Here is a 24,098-nt window from a genome sequence, read left to right as displayed (position 1 = left end):
GAATATCGGCATGAAGCTCCCGGGGTATCATTTTCTACACTAAGGCCTTGCCGGGTCAGCCATCGGGAAACGCCCAGAAAGCTGCTCCCGATATGACACTGAGACCTTTGAATCGCGCCCAGTGAGTGGGAAATGGTGCGAGGAACCTTCATTTGAAGGAACAATTGATACGGTGATTCCGGAATGATACCTGGACTCAAAGGGTTAATTTATGAGGTCGTATGACACAGATTAAGATTGTTTTCACTGGAATTTAGAAGATTAAGGGATCATTTAATCAAATCCTTCAAGCTATTAAGGAGAACGAATGAAATAGGTTGAGGGAAACTATTTTCACTGCGTGGGAAGATTAGGATTAACGACATCACCAGAGGGTTAGAGCCGGGGTGTTTGGAGTGAAGTTAGGAAACCCTTCCACAGACGAAAGGTGAGAGGAATATGAAATGCTCTTCCGCAAACAGAAGCCGTGTTAGGTCAATTGTTAATTTCAATTGGGCGGCATGGTGGCACAGTGATTAGCGCTGGGGCCTCACGGCGCCGAGGACCCAGGTTCGATCCCGGCCCCGGGTCACTGTCCGTGTGGAGTTTCCACATTTCTCCCCGTGTCTGTGTGGGTCTCACCCCCCCCCCCCCCCCCCCCCTCTCCCACAACCCAGGGTCGGTGGGTCGGGTACTTTAAATTTATTATTAAAAAATTGTTCATTTCAAAACTGAGATTAATAGATTTTTGTTAAGCAAAGATTTTAAGGGACCTGCCAGGAATGGCGCAACAGGTTCGACAGGCTGACCCGCCTCTTGCGTTTGTACGAGGTCAGCCAGTTGTTTTGGTAGAAACAATTTGTTGCCCATCTCTCAAACTGTGATCAACTGGGTGGACACTGGTTAACCACCTGTGTCAGACACGATCCAGGCTCTGCTATCATGTAGGCCTCATTTCAGCCACACCAATGGAAAACAGGCCCTGGAGGGAGGGAGGGAGGGGCGGAAATATTTAAAAGGCATCATTTAGCGGGAACTGCGATAGCTACATGTGAAATGGAGCATATATTCTCACTCCAAATGTCAGTCGGAGGAAACCTCTGTTAGGTACAGCAGGCGAAGGAATCTAAAAACCGTGCTTTATTGTGCTAACAGGCTCAGATTGATTAGATTTGAGCTTTGGAGACCGCACAGTTCCTTCTCTACCTCAGTTATGAACAACGTTAGACGTGACCTGTCTAATCTCAAAAGCTCTTAATTGGTTGTTTTTCCTTGTTAATGGGTCGAGAAGATTAGTCACATTCTCACAGATGCTGTTGCTGCCCGAAAACATTAATCATCAGCACAACAATTCAAATTACTGTTGTGATGCCGTGCAGATTAAAGGTTCAGCACTTGCCCATTCCATTCCTCCGTTTACTCGGTCACAGGTCGCTTTTCCTGTGACAGAGCAGAGATGATAAATGCCGAACGTTTAGCATAATGAGTGGAGATCTTCTTAAAGCCATGACTGCACGTTAATATTGAGCATATGGGCGCCACAGCCCTCCTTGTTTTCACACCGGGCATTCTCCTCGTGCACAGTGGCGTTGACCTCGCGTACTTTCGGGCGCGGTGTGGGCTTTTCCTCCTGGCAAAGTATTTTGGTGTTGGCTGTGGTACCTTGGGCAGGACTCTGGGCATTGGGTCAGAAAGTCATGGGGTCACAGCCCACTCCAAGGATTTCAGCATCAACTCTGGCTGGCACTCCCCGTGCAGTACATCGGGTAAGGTAACAGATAAAGTCGCCCTAGTCCCAGGTGACCCTTGGCTGCTTTCCCCTTTGAGGGGGAGGGTGGGGGGTGGGTGGGGTGGGGGGGGGGGGAGCTCACTGGTGGCGATTTCATCTGAGGGTCACCACACCTCAGACAAGGGCGAGGGTTGAAAAGGTTCATGAGTAACCTCAGCTGGGAATTGAACCCACGCTGCTCGCCTCGTTCTGCATCACGAACCAGCTGTCTAACCAAGTGAGCTATACCGAGTATTTTCTCACCGGCTCCCGCGCAACGTGGCAGAGCCACACAGCGGGCCAGCCACCCCCCACCCCCCGGATCGCGCACGCCTGCCGATCGGTCGCCCGTGATTGCTGGCCTGTCCGACGTGGAGGCCCCCCCCCCCCCCCCCCGGCGTCTGATACCCCAACCCACCACCAGGATGGCCAGCACCGCCGTGAGTCCGAGCTCCCGCCGTGTGGAACCAGGTTGGAACCATGGCGGCGGAACTCGGCGGGAACTCAGCTGGTCAATCGCCGCGGGGGCTCCTATCAACGGCCCCCGACCGGCGCAGCGACGACCACGCGCGCACGGCTGGCGGTGATTCTTCGGTCCGTGGAGAATCACGTCCCGGTGCCGCAGGTCTGAGACTCCATTCTCCGCCCCCACGCCGAGTCCGATTTCGGCACAGAGGCCCGGAGAATCCGAGCCCATGTGCTTATCCAGCTTCCCTCTGAATTCATCCATGCTTTCAACGCAGCTACGTCCCTTTGTAGCATGTTCAATTCTAACTACTCGCTGGGCAAAGGCATTTCTTCTGAATTATCTATTGGATTTTATTTTCCCAATTAAGGGACAATTCAGCACGGCCAATCCACCTACCCTGCACATCTTTTTGGGTTGCGGAGGGTGAGACCCACGCAGACATGGGGAGAAACTTCAAACTCCACATGGACAGTGACCTGGGGCCGGGATCGAACCCGGGTCCTCAGCGTCGTAAGGCAGCAGTGCTAACCACTGCGTCGCCCCTTTACCCATTGGATTTATTTGGGACTTTTGCATATTTATGGCCCCTGGTTGTGAACTCGCACGTTAATGGAAAAAACGTTCCCAAGGTCTACCCCAGCGAACTCTTTAATTTAAAGACCTCTCCCAGGCCACCCTCTGTCCTCTCTTGTCTGGTCTCTCAGTCCCCCAAGGAAGAATAGGCCCTCTCCTCGTGTCCTGGCCAACATTCATCCCTTAACCAACACCTAAAACAGAGGATCTGATGCTTTGTCTGTGGAACCTTGCTGTGCACCAATCGGGTGCTGCGCTTCCACCACACCAGAGTCCGTACGTCATCCTGAGGCACTATATCATCTGACGTTACTTTTGATTTTTCCTAAACGTCAGCTTCACTGCTTCGGTATCACTCCTCACTAAAGAGGTCTGAGCTCCCCACAGATGCCTGATTTAGGCCAGCTCTCCAGTCCGTTTGGTGAATCAGTGGCTGACGTCCTTTGCTCGAGGTCAGTTCGTCTATTCCAGTGTGAAAAAATGCTTGCGTTTCTCGGAATGAGTAGGTCAAAGTAAGCCTCTCTCTGTGAAGAACAAAATAAATGTCAAAATGTTCTCGGTGCTGATCCTTAACTTATATTGTTTTTCACAAGGTCTCAGTATGTTTGGAGAACGATGTTGGTAAAGGTTAGCACCTTAATCTCGAGGCATGTCTTATGCTTCCAACCGACAAGAGGTTTAACGAGGAATATAAATAGACCGCAGTGTACACTGGATGAAGCAGATGGACAATTTAAACATTTCACCCACGAAAATGAGAGATTTGACGCAAGACCGTTCAAAGTGTTTGAGAGGTAATTGAACATGAATAACACGAGATGGTTATGACACATTTGTTAACGTCAGAGGATCATCTTTTCAAAATAGCCAAAGGACGTAATCCCTCGGTTTGAATTGATTACTTTAGGCCTCTTCGTTGCTGGTGTATGTGGTTGTCAGGGCAACATTTTGGAGCTTTAAAGAACAAACTGAAGTTTGCTCAACTATCACAAAGCGCAGAAAGAGGCCATTCTGCCCATCCAGTCCATGCTGGTTTTTATGCTCCGTGCAAGCCCAGACCTCTCCCACAATTCTTCACCTTACCCCATCCGGAAATTTCCGGAAATTCCCCAGCAGGTGTGTAATCCAGCTTCCCATGAATTCCAGCCCAACTTCTCCCTGTGGTATCACAACCCCTCACAGAGAAAAGGCTTTTCATCTGAATTACACTTTGGATTTATTTGTGACTGTTGTCCTACTTACCGCCCCTAGTCTTGGACTCGTGGGGGGGGGGGGGAGGGGGGGGGGGGGGGGGGGGCTGGTTTAGCTGAATTGGCTGGACAGCTGGTCCAAGATGTAGAGCGGGGGACACTAATCTTTATTAGTGTCACAGTAGGCTTACATTAACGCTACAATGAAGTTACTGTGAAAATCCCCTCGTCGCTACACTCCGGCTCCTGTTCGGGTACACAGAGGGAGAATTCAGAATGTCCAATTTACCTAACAAGCACGTCTTTGGAGATTTGTGGGAGGAAACCGGAGCACCCGGTGGAAACCCACACAGACACGGGGAGAACGTGCAGACTCCACACAGACAGTGACCCAAGCCAGGAGTTCAGGTCCATTGTACCCTGAAGGTGGCACCGCTGGTCGATAGAGTGGTCAAGAAGGCATACAGCATGCTTGCCTTCATCGGACGGGGTATTGAGTACAAGAGTTGGCAGGTCATGTTACAGTTGTATCGGACTTTGGTTAGGCCACATTTGGAATATTGCGTGCAGTTCTGGTCGCCACATTACCAGAAGGATGCGGATGCTTTAGAGAGGGTGCAGAGGAGGTTCACCAGGATGTTGCCTGGTATGGAGGGGGCCAGCTATGAAGAAAGGTTGAGTAGGTTAGGATTGTCTTCATTGGAAAGACGGAGGTTGAGGGGAGACCTGATTGAGGTCTACAAAATTATGAGAGGTATGGACAGGGTGGATAACAACAAGCTTTTTCCAAGAGTGGGGGTGTCAATTACAAGGGGTCACGATTTCAAGGTGAGAGGGGGAAAGTTTAAGGGAGATGTGCGTGGAAAGTTTTTTACGCAGAGGGTGGTGGGTGCCTGGAATGCTTTGCCAGCGGAGGTGGTAGAGGCGGGCACGATAGCATCATTTAAGATGCATCTGGACAGATATATGAACGGGTGGGGAACAGAGGGAAGTAGACCTTGGAAAATAGGCAACAGGTTGAGATAAAGGATCTGGATCGGCGCAGGCTGGGAGGGCCGAAGGGCCTGTTCCTGTGCTGTAATTTTCTTTGTTCTTTGTTCTAGGAATCGAACCCAGGTCCCTGGCGCTGTGAAGCAGCAGTGCTAACCACAGTGCTACCGTGCCCGCCCTCTTATTCATGGACTCCTGCACAAATGGACGAAACCCACCCCTACATTCTTTTCTCGCTCTCTCTCGTGTTTATCTCGATTTCCCATCAATGCACCTGGTTTGACACACTGCCCCAAAGGGTGGTGGAAGCAGAAACACTGAATGCATTTTAAAACTATTTGGATACGCAGTTGACCTACAGGGCTGTGGAACCTGGAGTGGAAAGTGGGATTACACTTGCTGGCTCCTGTGCTGCCCAGCACACACACAAATGAGCCAAATTTGCGGAAAATATTCACCTCTGCTGTTTGCCTCAGTCTGACGGGCAGGATTCTCTGATCCTGAGGCCAAGTGTTGACGCCGTCGTAAACGCCGTCACGTTTCACAACGGCGTCAACATTCCCCCAGGAGCAGTGATTCTGACCCCTACAGGGGCCAGCACGGCACTGGAGCGACACACACTGCTCCAGCAGCCGATACCAGCCTCAAATGGGTGGTGCGGTTCTGCGCATGCGCAGTGCGATCGGCGCGATTGCACGCATGCGCAGTGGGTCCCTTCTCCGCGCCAGCCCCGGCGCAACATGGCGCAGGGCTACAGGGGCTGGCACGGAGTAAAAGAGGCCCCCCAGCCCGAGAGGCCGGCCTGCCGATCGGTAGGCCCCAATCGCAGGCCAGGCCACAGTGGAGGCCCCCCCCCCCCACCCCCCAGGGTCGGACCCCCCTCCTCCTCCACCAGGCCGTCCCCGGATGGATCCACGGCGGGAGCCTGCCTGGTAAGTCCACACGTGGATGGCATTTGCGGGACTCGGATTTCTTTACGGCCGCTCGGCCCATCCTGGGCGGAGAATCGCCGGGAGGGACCGCGTAGAGCTCTCCGGAGAATCGGCGATGGTCTCTTAACTTGCTCTCTACTTAGTTCCTCCAATATTTCCTCTATTGTTTAACAAAACAATGGGAAAACACTATCAACAAAAACTCCAAAGAATTGAGAATACGCAATAATCTTTATTTCAAACAATTCTAAAGGATTCCCTTTGTCACCAGTCCCCGTTTCAGCTGCTTTTCTTGGCCGTGTTCAGTTAAGATGTGCAACCATAGCCTCATCCATCTGCTCAGGTGAATATTAAAGATCACATGGCACTATTCCGAAGAGCGGCACGTTTTCCTGGCGTTCCAACATCTGTCCCTAACTCAAAGATCATCTGGGATGTTTTCTGTTAATGTTTGCAGGATGTTAAAGAAAGACTTGCTCTTTAAAAATTCATTCATGGGCTGTGGGTGTCGCTGGCTAGACCAGCATTTATTGCTCATCCCTAATTGCCCTTGAGAAGGTGGTGGTGAGCTGCCTTCTTGAACCGCTGCCGTCCATGAGGTGTAGGTACACCCACAGTGCTGTTAGGGAGGGAGTTCCAGGATTTTGACCCAGCGACAGTGAAGGAACGGCCGATATATTGCCAAGTCGGGATGGTGAATGACTAGGAGGGGAGCTGGTGTACCATATGCCTACTGCCCTTTCCCTTCACGATGGTATTGGATGTGGGTTTGGAAGATGCTGTTTAAGGAGTCTTGGTGAGTTCCAGCAGTGCATTTTGCAGATGGTACACACGGCTGCCACTGTGCATCGGTGATGCAGGGAGTGAATGTTTGTGGAAGGGGGAGCAATCAAGCGGGCTGCTTTGTCCTGGATGGTGTCAAGCTTCTTGAGTGTTGTTGGAGCTGCGCTCATCCAGGCAAGCGGAGAGTATTCCATTACATTCCTGACTTGTGCCTTGCAGATGGTGGGAGAGACTTTGGGGGTCAGGAAGGTGAGTTACTCGCTGCAGGATTCCCAGCGTCTGACTTGTCCTTGTGGCCCTAATGTTTGGAGTGTTTTAATCACAAAAGGTTTGTATGCAAGTGCAGCAAGTAATCAGGAAAGTTAAAAGAATGTTACAGTTTGTGAGGGGGAACTGCTTACAAAAGTAGTGAGGTTATAATTCTATTGTCCAGACCACTGGTGTGACCACACCTGGGGTACATTATGTCTCCTTATTTAAAATGAGATGTAAATGTGTTAGAAGCAGTTCAGAGAATGTTTACTAGACTAATGCCTGGAATGGACGGGTTGTCTTGAGCAAATGCTGGCCGGGTTAGGTCTGTATGCACTGGAGTTTAGAAAAGCAAGAGATGACTTAATTGAAAGATCTAAGATCCTGAGGGGTCCTGACAGGGTGGATGTGGAGAGGATGTTTCCTCTTGTGGGAGAATCTAGAACTGGGGTTCACTGTTTAAAAATAAGGGGGCTGCCCATCTCAGACAAAGATAAGGAGAAGCTTCTTCCTTCAAAAGGTCTCTGGAACTCTCTTCCTCAAAGGCAGTGGAAACAGAACCTTTCATTTTTTCAAGCAGAGCTGGACAGATTCTTGATTAACGAAGAGGGTAAAAGGTTATCAGGGGTTGGGTAGGAATGTGGGAGTGAGGTCACAATCAGATCAGCCGTGATCTTATAGATTGGCGGAGCAGGCTCGAGGGGCCGAGTGGCCTACTCCTGCTCCTAACCCGTGTCTTTGTATGTGGCTGGTCCAGTTTTTTCCGTCAATGGTTAATTTGCATACAAGACACAGGGTGAGCCATGAATTTTATTAAAGGAGCTACGTAAATTCACCGGCTCAGAGAATGGCAGGAACCTATTCAATGTCAATGTTCGAAAGCAAAATGTGTGCTTGGTAAGGGAACATTTGCACGGTTATACGGTTTGGATGCAGAGCTAGCAGGGGCTAGATGGGCCAAATGGATTCCTTCCACCCTGCAAGATTCTTTAATACATTTCTTCTCCTCTAATTGCCCCTCCCTCAGTCTCCGACCCTTTCAAATGGCAGTTTTTTATAATAATAATCATCTTTATCAGCGTCACAAGTAGGCTTACATTAACACTGCAATGAAGTTACTGTCAAAAAGCCCCTCGTTGCCACACTCCGGCGCCTGTTCGGGTACACGGAGGGAGAATTCGGAATGTCCAATTCAACTGACAAGCACGTCTTTCGGGACTTCTGGGAGGAAACCCGGAGCACCCGGAGGAAACCCACGCAGACACGGGGAGAACGTGCAGACTCCGCACAGACAGTGACCCAAGCCGGGAACGTGGAAGGGAGAAAAAAAAACAGACTTCAGCTTTTTTTTTATTTAGCAAAAATGTTTAATCTTTCCTGATGTTTGTGTTTATGTACAAGTAGTAAATCTGCAGAACTTCAAAATAGGAAGGCAATGATATTTACACAGCGCAAGTTACACAGCCAAATTGTCACAGTTGCTTCAAGTCTGAAACAATTTTATAAATTTAATCAGTAATCTTAATATAGTATTAAAATCCATTTGATTGCATTTAAACCAGGAGTAGATTTTTAGTACCATTGTAATGAAATGAGTCTTACAGTTATAATTATCTATTCATACAAAACATAATATAAAGTCAGAAGCTGTCTGACCTCTTTCACTCAACGTTTGCACTTGAAAGAGTAAACCACATACTAAAATCTAGCTCCATCATGCAATGGTCTCCTGACTTTGAAGCAGGAGACTTGAAAACAACACAACTAGGGGTATTCTGACCTTCAAAATATATCCTTTTTTTTCCCTCGCCCTTCTCTCGTTCCCCCCACTCTCCCACCTTCTCCCCGTTCAGCCATCCGTGAGCCAACCTGCGGAGAGGAAGGCGTTGGGGTTGACCAACTGCCGAAGCCATTGCCGCCCATCTTCATTGTCCACTGACTGGAGATAAGAAAATCAATTTCTCCGTCGATTCAATGGTTTTGATGTCGCCATGATGGTGAGACTAGTCGTGGAAAAGACCCCCCCCCCCCCATCCCCTCTCCACTCCCGGACGAGCTCCTGTCATGGGGTTGGGGAAATGTTTTTTGTTTTGATCCCCCGCCCCGCACGTACCCACTCCCGACTCAATGCCAATTTGCTGCTACAGATTCTACCCCGCAACAGTGGACACTCTGAGCTACTCCCCTTCTTGGCCAGCACTCACACGATTGAGGAGAAGACTCGGGTGAGGGACAAATGTTCAGGAAGTAGCAAGTACAGAAGGCACATTAACCCAGCGGAGAATTGTCACTCCTCAGAATCAGATGGTGTGATAGCACCACTCACAGTTCCCAAAGTGCCAGCCTTTTAAACATAACATAGGGAGGAGGACATTCACATGGAGATATGCGGCTATGTACCTAAGGGAAATGTTTTGATAGACCTGAATTATAGCAGTGCTCCAAGGAAAGAATCAGATTAAAAATCATCGAACTCTCATTTCACACAATGACCCTAATACGGGCCATGATTTTAAATGATGAGTTTTATGCTGGAGAATGGTATGAAGATCCCAAGTCCAGACTTAAACACTCAAACAGCTTGTTACCGCATAAGAAACCCTTCTCAGTTGGCACCTTATTCAGATTCCCAGTATTGTCTGAAGTGACTGAAATTACTCTTCAAGTTAAGTGCTAACTACCAGCTTACATTGCTGAGGAAATGTTCTGGGCAGGTGCGCATTTCAAGAGGTGAGGTGGATCCATGTTTGCTGCAGGCACAGAGGCCACTTTAGGCCTCATGAAGTTCTGGTGATTCTAATCCACAAAACCCCCCCTTACAACTGAGTAAACTAAACCAGGGACCCGTTCACTGCAAACAAAAGGAACATGTCCAAGCCAATCCCTGTTTTGGAATTACCCGAGAGCTTGAGGTCCCTATTGTTAGTTGTTTTTTTTCCATGGCAACGCCTCGGCCAATCCGAGACGGCTTGCCAACCAATCAGCATCCTTTTGTCCTGCCCTGTAGATTATTGTGAGCGTTTGAAATTTGGCATTTTTCCTGATGAGAGTGAGATGACGTTTCCGCAACATGTCTCACTTTTCAGCAATATTGACAATACCCACAGGTTAAGGTGGCAGAAGCCGTGAGCCACTGCGGATAATCACAGATAAGGAAGAGGGGGGGTGGAAATCAATCAATTCTAAAAACACTGGCCATTAATATAATCAAATCGTACGTGCATTCTTGGAGAATTAAAGTGTGCAACACTGCCAGCTTTTACTAATTATCACAAACATGCTATCTCCTCTCCAATTGCTTGATGGATTCATTGAGAGTGAAAGCCACACAAGAGATTCATTAGCCAGCAGGCTACTATCCAAGACTATCCGTGGCAACCACAGGCAGGTGCGCAAGAAAATGATTGATGCTTCAAGCTAAACTTCACCAGAACTCATGCGTTTAGAATTGAGATCCAGGACGTCAGAATTGACTCAGTTCTTTCCAGTTTCCAGGGGCGGTTTTGTTGGAAGAGTTGCACTTCGCAAAGTGTGTGCGCTGTGAATGGGCAGTCCAATTTATCTCACCATTTTCAACAAGGACTATTATTCCTAATGTCTGCACTCATTAGATTCACAGAACATCTTCCCCATTCCAGGTGTCCGGCAATCTGCACCGAGCACTCCTTTTAAAAAAAAAATTTGAAGTACCCAATTCTTTTACTTCCAATTAAGGGGCAATTTAGCCTGGCCAATCCACCTACCCTGCACATCTTTGGGCTATGGGGTTAGACCCACGCAAACACAGGGAGAATGTGCAAACTCCACACGGGCAGTGACCCGGGGCCGGGATCGACCCCGGGTCCTCAGCGCTGTGAGGCAGCAGTGCTAACTACTGTCCCACTGTGCTACCCCCTACTCTTGAGCTTATGTACGACACTTGAGTCTCAATCAAAGCTCAGCTTCCCCACCCCCACCCCCCACCCTGTGTGTCTCAGGCTCACTCCTCAGAACATCCTGTGCTCACTCGGTGTGATAATTTTCCACCTTCCACATCAGTTGGCCTGGGGCATAGTCCCAGGACATTTAACGGTCTTAAATGTACCCCTGATCTCAACCTTCATCAAACCAAGCTGTTAGTCCTTCATACACAAAGTCAAAGGATTGGTGGAAGTGTACGAGTGGGAAGTAAGAGTTTCCATCGAATATACCGACCCACACCATTTGTCCTTCATTGACTAAACTGCAGATATCCAGCTAGTTTTATTTAAGGTTCTCCTTCCCTTTCCCTCCACTTCCTCGTGGTCAGTCCATTTGGATGGAATGGGGGAGACAAAGAAATGGAACTCTCTGCATCGAGGGGAGGCTGGGTTGCTCAAAGTGACCCCCATTTGGGGGGAGGGGCGGGGGGGAAGAGGGCAGGCTTTGCTATGTGCCTTTGGAATACCCAACAGATACCAGGTCTGGCTCAATTACACTCCAGGTGACCTTCTCTGACCTTGTGCTGTTCTACAAAGAACATGGAGTGTACCTGCTACACAAACACCCAGCTGATAAGGAAGGTTGGAAGAGTTGTGGCAATGGCACACAGGAGGGGCACCCATCAGGCTGACTCACGTAGAACCAAACACTTCGCGCTTTCTATCTAACTTATGCATGCGCTATGGTAGTGTAGTGGTTATGCACACCTTTGGGCTGTGGGAGGAAACTGGAGCACCCGGAGGAAACCCACGCAGACACGGGGAGAATGGGCAAACTGCACACAGTCACCCGGGATCGGAATCGAACCCGGGTCCCTGGCGCTGTGAGGCAGCAGTGCTAACCACTGTGCCGCCCTTCCTTTAGGGAAGGGAACTTGCCACCTTTACCCAGTCTGGGTCTAGATGTGACTCCAGACCCACACCAAGATGGTTGTCTCTCAACTCTGCTCTGAAGTGGCCGAAGCAAGCCCTCCCAGTACAAACCGCTGTCCAAGAAAGGCTCCACCACCTCCTGACGGGCAACCAGGGGCTGGAAACAAATGCCAGTCTCGCCAATGGACACCTGCACCCCCCAGAATTGATGGGAAAAAAAACCACAGACTCAACAACTTCTCTGAACATTCGAGCACTCCTCCGATCAGATCCTTCCTTCCAAACCCGCAACGTTCCTACCCATCTGGGGACGGGACTCTTGGCCTACAAACAACAAACTCGCGCGACGACAATTTCTCCTCAAACCCAGTGAGTGGAAGTTCCCATTCCATTCTCCGACTGAGTCTTTTCTCCCCCTTCTCTTCCCCCTCTTGTGCTTTTAAACCCTTTGTAATCATTGACCCTCTGTCACACCAGCTGGGACACAAACACTCACAGGTCGTCTCATCAAAGGAAGCTGATTAAACAAACCAAGAGAAACCAAGCAGCAAGCAATTAAATTCCTCCCCAATCAGGTGACGACCTCACTCATTTCCAAATGACCCCAATCCCGTAAATCGGGGCAATAAATAATTCGACGTTGTGTCCACTCGCAAAACTTAAGCAATCATGAAAAAGACACCCCGACCACTAACTCTTCAAGTGCCGCGTGTCTCTTTCACTTCATTAGTTCTTGAAGCTGGGCAACACCTTTCGACAAAGGCAAAAGAGCGGAATTTAAGTCACTGGGGTCCTCAAAACCATGGCCGGATTTTTCTGGCTGTCGCAATTCTATTTTCCCACCGACAACCCAGCCCCGGCACGGCACGGGGTGGCATCAATGGGAAATCCCATTGACAGTGACGAGGAGACAGAACTCCGCTGCCAGTGAATGGGGCACCACCCAAGGAACCCACGGCTGGGGAGGACCAACCGTGTCTATTTTTCCTAGTTACAGAGCGAGAATTTCTAACGTCACGAGATTTTTAAAAAGTGGCAGACACCATCGACTAGTTTATGTCACATTTTGCTCCCCCCCCCCCACCCCCTCGGACCCCCCCAACCCCCGACCCACCTCTTCCCCAGGTGATTTACCCAATAAGAATTAACTAATAACTTAGATGTGACATGCTCTCTTTAAAAATCCAAAATCCATCTTTGGCAGTGCGTCTGCCTCCAAAATGCATCACTGGTCCCAACATCTGAATCAACTGTTACCTGCAGTAAACTACTCCCTTTACACTTCCACGCACCGAGGTTAATGGGGAGGTGCAGTCACATGAGCTTTGACATGCAGCCTGAACCACTTGCGATTCATTGGCTCCGACATTGGTCGATTTGCCCATTTACACTGGGCACGTCACAGCTTGGGGAGTTAACATTGGACTAGAACATGGGGATCAGAGTTAGGTTTAACATCTCAACAGAGAGACAGCACCTTCAACAATGCAGTACCCCCTCAGCACTGCACTGAAATGTTAGTCTGGATTTTGCACTGACGTCTCAGGGAGCCAGTCTGTCTTGCGATTGTCTATTCTAAACATGTCATTGCTCCGCACTGCAATATTGAAATATTAAAGGGAGAGATCCAAAGACTATCTGGCTACCGTGTCTCAGAGAACTGCTGCCTAGAGACAGTCCGGAGAAGGTAATTTGCAATGAACCTTTTCTTGATGTCGCACACACTTCCCGCTGCTCCCCGTGGGGGTTTCCCGAGGGTAGATGAGATGGCCAGCGGCAGGATCATCCAGCACCGCCAATGTCTATGGCATGTTGCATGGCACGCCCATGGTGGGGGGGGGGGGGTCACCTTCAGCGAGACCGAAAGATCCTGCCGACAAGAAGGACTGCAAAATTCCGCCCACAGTGACGCCTCATTCATCCTGCTCGTGAAATCGCACAGGGAAGGGATTTTTACAAACTTTGCCTTCCTTAGAACCAGCAGTCTGAAAGCATTGATCCAGCAACGGGAAATGACGGAGAGAATAGCAGAGAGGGCCGCCTTCATAAATCATGTTTCACCCGAAGCTCACAGCTTTGAAGATCAGCCAAGGCCTCTGTGATCTCCTGCAATGGTTTCAATCATCTGAGGGGTGTTGGAGAGGAGTTTGACAGACCCCTATTTTTTCCCTTCATTGTTCCTGGGTTTCTCCCTGCTCTGATTCTCCCAGTAGATGACCTGCCGGTGGGTGGGCAATAGGCTACCCATCTGGGCTTGGCCATGCTTGACGGACCAGCTGATCTTTCCCTGCCTGCCACCTTCGAAAACACAGATTAAGGAGAAGGCTCCTTCCCCGCCAAAACCTTAACCCTCACGAATAGGGAGGGTTGAATAACAGACAGATCCATCAAACACGAACGTGGCTCTTCCTGGGTTGTTTTTGTTGACAGGAAAACATTTCAAGGGATCGGAAGGGAACAGAACTCCGGGAAAAATGGTATGTTTTAAAAGGAGCATGTCGTATCTGATCCTCCGCCTCCCCTCGCTTTGTCCTCATCGCCATAGCAATGGCCACCATTTCCCCAATCGTAGAGTTGATTTCCTGTACCTCCACCTTCCCTCTTTTCCATCCCAGCCTCCACAGCCCTCCCGCACACCCTTTCACTCATTCCAAATGCCATTAAAAAGCGGTCAAATTTCAGAGCACTTCCCTGCGCAGAACGTCTCCACCCTTTCCGATAAGGCCCCTTGTTCCTGTGTGGTTTGCCCCTATCCTACCCTCTCTCCCTCTCTCTCTGTCGCTCCCTCTTCCGTCCTTACCGATTTCTATTCAATAATTTCCTCCCCCTACCTTTTTTATTATTTTTTATTACCTTTTATCACCATCGGTCACTAGGCTTGTTACATTTAAATTATAGCACAAGTTTCAACTAACAAGTATCTCACTAAAGAACATTCAAATGAAAACGATGGCACAGAACACAACCTTTTGGAAATATCATATCAAACCTCATGAAACTCAGCTCTATATGAATCTTTTGAAAAGTGGAAACACTTCTCTTCTTTTTTTTCATTTTTTTTTTCTCTTCTTCCTTTTTTTTTTAAATTGTAAATTGTGCAAATTTTAGCAGTAACACTAACTGTTGAGAGGAGAACAACAGTCCAGTTCAAGTCCCAGTGTCTCGTCGACCCAGGGTCTCCTCTCTCCGTGCGGACCCCCCCCCTCCCCCCCCCACCCCACCCACCCCCACCCCGGTCCACGTGACCCAACTCGCCAAACCGGCTGGGGGAGGGGGTGGGAATCCGCCCACTCCGGATATCCATGCCGCAGGCCCCGCCTGGTTCCCCGAACCCCGTAGGCCGATTGTGCACACTGCTCGATTCACGTTTCCTTCCCCCCCCAACCAGGTCCCGTTTCCCCCCCACCCCCCCCATCCCTCCCCCCTCCCCCCCCCCCCCCCCCATCCCAAACACCCCACCCGCACAGACACACTCAGTCAAGTCTTCTAGGAGCTGGATGCAAACCGAGCTTCTTCACCCACCACCCTCCCTTCCTTCTTCTTCATTCCTCCCCGGTGAGATCTCAGCTGCTACAGGCCATGGCATCGATCACTTGCTCCAGCTTACTCCGCAGTCTCTGCCTTCTTGCTTGTTCGTCCTTCTCCAAAGTCGATAAGATCTGAAACGAGAGGGGTCGGGTGGGGTAAAAAAAAAAAAATCATGAATTGGTACGCCCGGAGAACTGATCTCTCCAATTTCGGTTTGGTAACACAGAGGTAATATTACTGGACTAGTTAAACCAGAGATAAAAACAGAAAATTCTGGATCAGCTCAGCAGGCCTGCGAGCCAGAAGCCCAGACTAATGTTCTGGTGACAGGTGTTCGAATCCCACTACATCAACTGGTGGAATTTAAATTTAATTAAGAAATTCAATTAAGGGCGGCATTGTCGCGCAGTGGGTTAGCCCTGCTGCCTCACAGCGCTGGGGTCCCAGGCTCAATCCCAGCTCTGGGTCACTGTCCGTGTGGAGTTTGCACATTCTCCCCGTGTTTGCGTGGGTTTCGCCCTCACAACCCAAAAGGTGCGCAGGTTAGGTGGATTGGCCACGCTAAATTGCCCCTTAATTGGAAAAAATGGATTGGTTACTCTATAATTAAAAAAAAAAGAAATTCAATTAATTAGAATCATAGAATCCCTACAGTGCAGAAGGAGGCCATTTGGCCCATTGAGTCTACACCGGCCCTTGCCCTGATAGAGCACCCTACCTTGGGCCAATTCCCCACTGCTGGCCCCGTAGTGTCTTTAAGGCAGAGATAGATAGGTTCCTGATTAATAAGGGGATCAGGGGTTATGGGGAGAAGGCAGGAGAATGGGGATGAGAAAATATTAGCCATGATTTAATGGTGGAGCAGACTCGATGGGCTGAGTGGCCTAATTCTGCTCGTATGTCTTATGCTCTTATGGTAACCCAACCTAACCTTAGCATGGCCAATCCACCTAACCTGCACATCTTTGGTCTGTGGGAGGAAACCGAAGCACCCGGAGGAAACCCACGCACACACGGGGAGAACGTGCAGACTCTGCACAGACCGTCACCCGAGGTTAGAATCGAAGCTGGGACCCTGCCGCTGTGAGGCAGCAGTGCTAAACACTGTGCCGCCGTGCCGTAATTTTAATTAAGTTAAAAATTCTGGAATTGAGATTAGAGGCGGTATGGTGACCATGACAACCAGCAGCATGGTTTGATTCCCGTAACAGCCTCCCCGAACAGGCGCCGGAATGTGGCGACTAGGGGCTCTTCACAGTAACTTCATTTGAAGCCGACTCGTGACAATAAGCCATTTTCATTTCATTTCATCGTAGGTTGACATATAAAAGAAAACCCCAACTGGTTCACTAATGTCCCTTAGGGAAGGAAATCTGCCGTCCTTACCCAGTCTGGCCTCAATGCGACTCCAGACCCACAGCAAAGTGGTTGACTCTTAACTGCCCTCTGAAATGGGTTACACGGTAACTTTATTGCAGTGTTAACGCAAGCCTACTTGTGACACTAATAAAGATTATTATTATTAGAAAGCTACTCAGTTCAAGGCACTTGGGGATGGGCAATAAATGCTGGCCCAGCCAGCGATCCTCACATCCCATGGAAGAACGTTTAACAAACCTTGCCTCAGCCGAATCTTGGTTGCACTCTTGCGTCAGAAGATCGTGGGGGACAAGACCCATTCCAGTACAGTACTGAGGGAGTGCTGTCAGAGGGGCACTGTTAGAGGCTGTCTGCTCGCAGATTAGGATTTAGACCAAGGCCCCCTCGAAAGTGGAGATAAAAGATTCCACGGCTTTATTTCAAAGAGAAGCTAAGGGAGGTCTCGCTGCAGGCTCTGGCCAACATTCATCCCGCAATCAACCTGACAAAAGTAAAGATTGCCCTGTCATTGACGTGCGCACGCTGAAGCTGCACATCCCTGAATTGCAACAGAGTTTACACTTCAAAAAGTACTTGGTTAGCTGTACCCTGAGGCTGGGAAAGGTGCCATAGAAATGAAGATTCTTCCTCTTTGTTTACTGCGGCCTCACCCCCGCCAACCTGCTTACAAATCACACGTTCTGACTGGACAAGCCGCATAACTCAATATTTCACATTGTGAAATCAAGGCTGGTTAAAACAGTTCGATGGTGGCTGGTGGGGCAGGATGCAAATTAGATAGCTAATGCTCGTCAAACCTGCAATCAGTCAGAGGAATGGGTGCTTTATTAACCATTTAAGTAAGTTAATCATTGCGTTGAGCACCAGGGTAATTAAGACTGTTTCCAACAGTCTGTAGTTTCCCATCAATATCTCCACGGGTTCTACCTCTGAGAGGGTGTCTCCACGCTGCTCCCTATGATTATTGAAGGGCTCTGTTTGCAGATTTAACACTGACCACTTTTTGTGAAGGCTGGAAATTACATGGGAAATTGCACTTATGTAGCGCCCTTAACTTAGTAAAATGTCGCAAGGTGCTTCACTGGAGTGTTAGCAAACAAAATTCGACACAGACTGAGCCGCGTAAGGAGGCTTCGGGGCAAATGGCAAGGGAAGGGGCCGCCCCTTGAAGAGGAAAGAGAGATGGAGGGACTGAGCACTCTCGGGAGGCGATTACTGAGCTCAGAGCTGAAGACACAGTCGCCAATGGCGGAGCGATTGAAAGTGGGGCATGAGCAAGAGGCCAAAATTGGAGGAGAGCAGAGATCTCGGAGGGCGACAGAGTGGCATGAGGCCACAGAGTTTGGGGGTGGGCAGTGAGGCTGCAGAGGTGTTTGCAAACAAATTTTAAATTGAGGAACTGCCTAACAGACAGCCCAGAGACGGGTATGGAGGGCAGTTCTGGAAGGATATACTGGGCTTAGAGGGAGCGCAGTATAGACTTACCCGAACGATGCCTGGCCTCCAAGGGTTCGATTATGAGGAGACATGACACACAAACTGAGGTTGTATTCCCAAGAATTTAGAAGGCCAGTAGGGTGATCTGATCCACATTTTAAAAATATTAAGGGGAACTGATAACTTTACTCATCTACCTGCTTTCTATTGGCTAGGGCATCTAGGATCAGGGGACATAGCCTAAAAACCAGAGACAACAATTAAGAGTGAAATGAGTAAATATTTGTGCACACAAAGGTTGGGAGAAATTTGGAAATCTCTTCCACAAATGGCAATTGATGTCAGATGAATTGTTGGTTTAAAACCCGAGACTGATAGATTTTTGTTAATCAATGGTATTTAGAGATATGGAGAAAAGGTGGGTGCGTGGAGTTAAGGTCGGCCATGATCTCATTGAATGGGGAAGCAGGCTCAAGGGGCTGAATGGCCTCCTCACCTTCCCTGTGTTCTTATCACCTCAGAGCTCGAGGCAAGGTTAAAGCAAGCAAACACGATTCTAACCAGGTAGAAACATTCCCAGGAACTATATTAATCAAGGAAAGGGGGAGAAAAAAAACCCGAGCAGCTCTCACAATCCTCAACAACGTCCTAAAGCAGACAAAGTACTTCTGGGATGTAGCTTCTGTTGCAATGCTGGATTCGCTGGACTCATCCAAGACGCTACTAATTAACACATTCATGCTGTGCCTTTCCCAGAAATAAAATGGCCATGAATTATTCAATCAAATAACATTAACTGGAAACCTTCATCAAACCTTAGAACGTCAGCTCATTAGCATATCTTACAATACCCTCCCTTGCACCAAATCACTAGTTTTAGTCAACTGGCCTCCTTCCCTTTGATGGCTGTCGTCACTGCTGTAACTGCACAAACAAAATAAAAACTTACAAGGATGTGGGCTGATGGAAGTCTAAGACTATAGACAATAACTTCACGAGCGGTGTGACTGTTCAAATTGTCTCTTTTCTAAAGCGGGCATCAATTTATCAATCGCCTCACAAAGCAACTTCAGGGCCGCAAATTAATTGTGTCAGAGTTGAAATTCCAATGATCGAGGCCTGGGAGTTGAGCCTCGGCTGGATTGCCCTTCCCGATCTGTAGGCAGCTCTTCGTCATCTCTTTGCAATGATGTTGTTAACTTCCAACCTGCCTCTTTTTAAAAAATAAGTGAGAGAGTCCCTGTTATTAACACCATCACCAACTGTGGTTGAAGCTCAGTCGGATGGACTTGTGGGATGACTGAGAAGCTAAGGAGAGGGAGGACAAATAGCAGGCCAGAAGAGGAGATGGATGGATGAAGTATCATTGAGTCACTGACCTCGAGGTTGACAGGCTGTAGGAGGGGAGGTTGATTGAGGGAGATGAGGGGCTGCAGAGTTCTGAACTCCTGAGATAGACGGCGGTGCAGGCCTTTTTTTTATTAATTCATGGCTAGACCAGCATTTGTTGCCCATCTCTAATTGCCCTTGAACTTAGTGGCTTACTAGACCATTTCAGAGGGCAGTTAAGAGTCAATGCCATGGGTCTGGACTCACACGTAGGCCAGACCGGGTAAGGACGGCAGATTTCCTTCCCTAAAGGAAGTGAACCAGACGGGTTTTTCAACAATACTTTTGTTTTTAATGGTGATCGTTGTCATAATATCCACTCATGTATATAATGAAGTGCAGACAGGCAGTGATTGACACACAGGATGACCAGTAAACACACAGCACAGTGCAGCCAATCACGAGACAGGACACTACCACTATAAAGCCAGAGGGCACTAGGTTTCCTGCTCTCTCAGGATCCAGCCACTGAGACAGTCAGAGTCCACGAGCTAGCCAGTGCAAACACCATGCGGTAGCTAGTAAGTCTGGTCAGGCTAGTACAAGGTCTCCAGTCAGTTCAGTATAGTGTCGACCCACAGCTGAGTATGTATATTAGTTCTATCGTTGAATAAAACCGTGTTGGAGTGTAACCTTCTCCAGTGTTAGATTTTGTTTCTAGCTTCCCTGTATCGAGTGCAGTCCACATCGAACCAACCTGCCTAACACATCAATCGTTAAGACTTTTGATTCTAGTTTCTTATTGAATTCAAATTCCACTATCTGCCTTGGTGGGATTCGAACACACAGGTCTCCAGAGCATTCCCCTGGGTCTCTGGATTATGAGATCCACTTCAAACATTCATGAGCACCCATGTGTTGCACATTGTTCAGATTGTCGCCTGGAGTCAGGAGGTTGTGAGTTTAAACTCCCATTCCAGAGACTTTGAGCCCGTACTTCAGGCTGACAGTCCCCAGTGCAGTACTGAGGGAGGAATGTAAAATACCCGTGACACTATTTTGAAGAGGCGCAGGGGAATTCTCCCAAAGTCCTGAGCCGATATCGATTCCTCAGCCGACAGCACTAAACTGATGGATCTGGTCAGTATCTCATCACTGATTCTGGCTACTCTCTGTGCTCACATTGCTGGCTGCGTTCCTTAAATTACAACAATGGAGACACTTAAGGGAGAACTGTATTATCAGCTCAAAGGGAAAAATGTGCTGGGTCTCGGGGAGAAAGTTGAGGAATGGCACCAGGTAAATTGCGCCTGGGGGGGGGGGGGGGGGCAATACTGACACGATGGGCCGAATGGCCTCCTTCTGTGCTGTCACCATTCTGTGATCACACTTCGAGAAGCATATCATTGGCTGGAAAGTGTTTTGGGACATCCTGGGTTGTGAAAGATGCTACAGAAATGCAGGTTCTGGCCTCTTTTCCCCTTGGAGACATCATATTGTTGGGCGGCACAGTGGCTAGCACTGTGGCATCACAGCGCCAGGGACCCGGGTTCGATTCCCGGCTTGGGTCACTGTCTGTGCGGAGTCTGCACGTTCTCCCCATGTCTGCGTGGGTTTCCTCCGGGTGCTCCGGTTTCCTCCCACAAGTCCCGAAAGACATGCTGTTAGGTGAATTGGACATGCTGAATTCTCCCTCAGTGTACCCGAACAGGCGCCGGAGTGTGGCGACTAGGGGCTTTTCACAGTAACTTCATTGCAGTGTTTAATGTAAGCCTACTTGTGATAACAATAAAGATTATTATGATAACTAGTACTGTTGCTTCACAGCGCCAGGGTCCCAGGTTCGATTCCTGACTAGGGTCACTGTCTGTGCGGAGTCTGCACGTTCTCCCCGTGTCTGCGTGGGTTTCCTCCAGGTGCTCCCACAGTCCAGAAAGACGTGCTCGTTAGGTGAATTGGACATTCTGAATTCTCCCTCTGTATATCCAAACAGCCGCCGGAATGTGGCGACGAGGGGATTTTCACAGTGACTTCGCTGCAGTGTTAATGTAAGCCTACTTGTGACAATAACAAAAGTTATTATTATTATTGGACCGTGTGGCGGTCATAATGGAAGAACATGAACTAGATGGACTTCAGAGTTTCCTTGTGTGATAATTCCTATGCGGAAACCAGATGCTGTGAGGAAATGAGCCAGTGAGGGTGATACATTAATCCCATTGCACAAACTGCTCAGTTACCAAAAGGAGCTCCTGTGGTCAGGTTGGATTGGCTCAGGGAAACATAAACAGCGTTAAATCCTCAGACAATGGGAAAGGAGATTAGCAACCCGCAGTGATCTCGCTTGCGTTGCGCATGAGAGTTGAAACTAATTACGGGAAACACAATTTTTTTTTAAAAAAAATAATGAACTGTAACGACTCAATCAAACCACTCGCTCAAAACCGGAGGTTAATCTTAATCAAGACAATATGGCATATGCGCATTTTTTGGGTTTTTTTTTGTCCTGTCTGACACAAGCTGTTCAGCTCAGTGTTAATTACTGCCGGTGCGCGCCAACACATGAATGGAGAGGCCACAGGAGCATTAACTGAGCGTGCTTTAATGAACAGCCATGAGTAAGCACAGAATCTGGGCAGGGTGTGGGAGTGGGAGGGGGACATACAGAAGAAATTGATGAGCATGGTCCAGGGGTGACGAATTAACAGAAACTGAGGTTGTTCAGCTGAGAGAGGGGGCTGAGGAGATTTGATAGAATCACAGAGTTTACAGTGCAGAAGGAGGCCATTCGGCCCATCAAGGCTGCACCGGCCCCTGGAAAGAGCACCCCACCCAAGCCCACACCTCCACTCGATCCCCGCAACCCAGTGACCCCACCTACACTTTTTTGGACACGGAGGGCAATTTAGCATGGCCAATCCACCTAACTTGCACATCTTTCGGGATTCATGGGAGGAAACCAGAGCACCCGGAGGAAACCAATGCAGACACGGGGTGCACATGCAAACTCCACACAGTTACCCGAGGCCAGAATTGAACCCGGGTCTCTGGTGCGGTACCAACCACCGTGCCTCCATGTCACCCTTCAAAAGAACTAGCACAGATTCAATGGGCCGAATGACCTCCTCCTTTATTATACTCTGCTGTGATTCTGCTGGATTTTCAAATGGCATGTAACTTGAAAACGGGTGGCTGGGTCTCCCGCTAATTTTCCAAGGTTACCCTGATATTCGAGGCTGTTTCCGATTATGTATATCGAGGTCGAGAGTACAAGAGCAATGGTGGTTTTTTAATAAATCAGCTGGATAGAGGAAGGGGGACACTGAAAGCCATTTTGGCCTTTTCATTCCTGGCCAATGACCCACAGGCGTAGGAAAAGCCAAGTAGAGATTTCTTAAAAGGTTTAAAGTCATTCCCTCTGGCTGCAAATTCAGCACTGAGGTGAAAGGGTGCACTGAAACTTTGGAAGATCCAGAGCAGAAAAGACCCAAGTCCTTTAGCTTCCACCATCCTGATCATCGCACAGCACAATGATAATGGAATTTTTAACAAATCACAGCGATTAATCGCTACAGCAGACATGGCACCAATTAAATCCAGAGAGATGGAGAAACGTTGGAACCATAGGTTTAAAATCACTTGCTATCTCTCAATCATGTTAAAATAAGGAGGGGGGGGGGGGGGGGAAGGCCTCTCATTTAAGACAGAGATATAGTATACATTTCTTTTTTGCAGAAGGCCTTGAGGCTCTCGATCTCTCAGAGTCAAACTGCACTGAAAAAGCCCATGTCGTCTGCCCCGGTCAAAAAACAACCACAGTACCATTCCGAACCCATTTCCCAGCCTTTTCTGCCTTGGGATCGCAAGTGCGCATCTAAACATTTCTTAAATGTTATGAGGCAGCGAGTTCCAAACAGGGTGAGAAATTGGACCGAGGTGGGCTGCTGTTTCAGAGGGTCAGTGCAGACTCTCGGCTCATCAGGTTTGCAAGGCCCTTGGAAAGAGCACCCTACTTAACCCCACGCCTCCCCGTAACCCCACCTAACCTCTTTGGACACTAAGGGGCAATTTAGCACGGTCAATCCACCTCACCTGCACATCTTTGGACTGTGGGAGGAAACTGGAGCACCCGGAGGAGACCCACGCAGACACGGGGAGAACGTGCAGACTCCGCACAGACAGTGACCCGAGGCCGAAATTGAATCTTGGACCCTGGAGCTGTGAGGTAGCAGTGCTAACCACTGTGCCATGCACAGAAGGTAAGAAGCTATGGAATCCAGGGCAATTTGGTAAATTGTACCCAAAATTGACTTAGTGACAGGAGGCAGAGGGTGATGATTGAAGGTTGTTTTTGTGACTGGGAGCATGTATCCAGTGGTCTACCACAGGAATCGGACCTGGCTCCCTCGCTGTTTCTAGCGCGTAGCAATAATCTAGACGTGAATGTGAAGGATATGATCAGTAAGTTCGCAGATGACATGAAAATTGGTGGTGTGGTAAATAGCAAGGAGGAAAGCCTGAGATGACAGGAAAATATAAACTGGCTGGTCAGGTGGGCAGAGCAGTTACAAATGGAATTTAACCCTGAAAAATGTGAGGCGATGCATTTTGGGAAGGCTGACAAGGCAAGGGAATAAACAACGAACAGTAGAATGC

The 24,098-nt window shown here is 48.8% G+C and overlaps 1 protein-coding gene and 1 long non-coding RNA gene across 2 annotated transcripts in view; one reads left to right on the top strand and one right to left on the bottom strand.

Moving 5' to 3' along the window:
* The first annotated feature begins 326 nt into the window (after window positions 1-326).
* LOC119973747 lies at window positions 327-5,703 on the top strand. Its single transcript, XR_005462383.1, has 3 exons — window positions 327-427; window positions 3,383-3,583; window positions 5,083-5,703. It is a non-coding gene; the product is annotated as an uncharacterized LOC119973747 (long non-coding RNA).
* Window positions 5,704-15,217: 9,514 nt separating this feature from the next.
* LOC119973746 (plexin-A1-like) overlaps window positions 15,218-24,098 on the bottom strand; it is a 580,418-nt gene continuing 571,537 nt past the window's right edge. Inside the window, exon 32 of the mRNA XM_038812164.1 lies at window positions 15,218-15,427. Within this exon, the coding sequence (XP_038668092.1) occupies window positions 15,332-15,427 (96 nt within the window). The 3' untranslated portion in view covers window positions 15,218-15,331. The remainder of the gene's footprint in view (window positions 15,428-24,098) is intronic.

The sequence above is a fragment of the Scyliorhinus canicula genome, chromosome 11 (genome assembly GCF_902713615.1).
Source record: "Scyliorhinus canicula chromosome 11, sScyCan1.1, whole genome shotgun sequence".
In the NCBI taxonomy this organism is placed as follows: Eukaryota; Metazoa; Chordata; class Chondrichthyes; order Carcharhiniformes; family Scyliorhinidae; genus Scyliorhinus; species Scyliorhinus canicula.
Note: the sequence above shows the minus strand (reverse complement) of the source record. Positions and strands in the feature narration are given on the sequence as shown.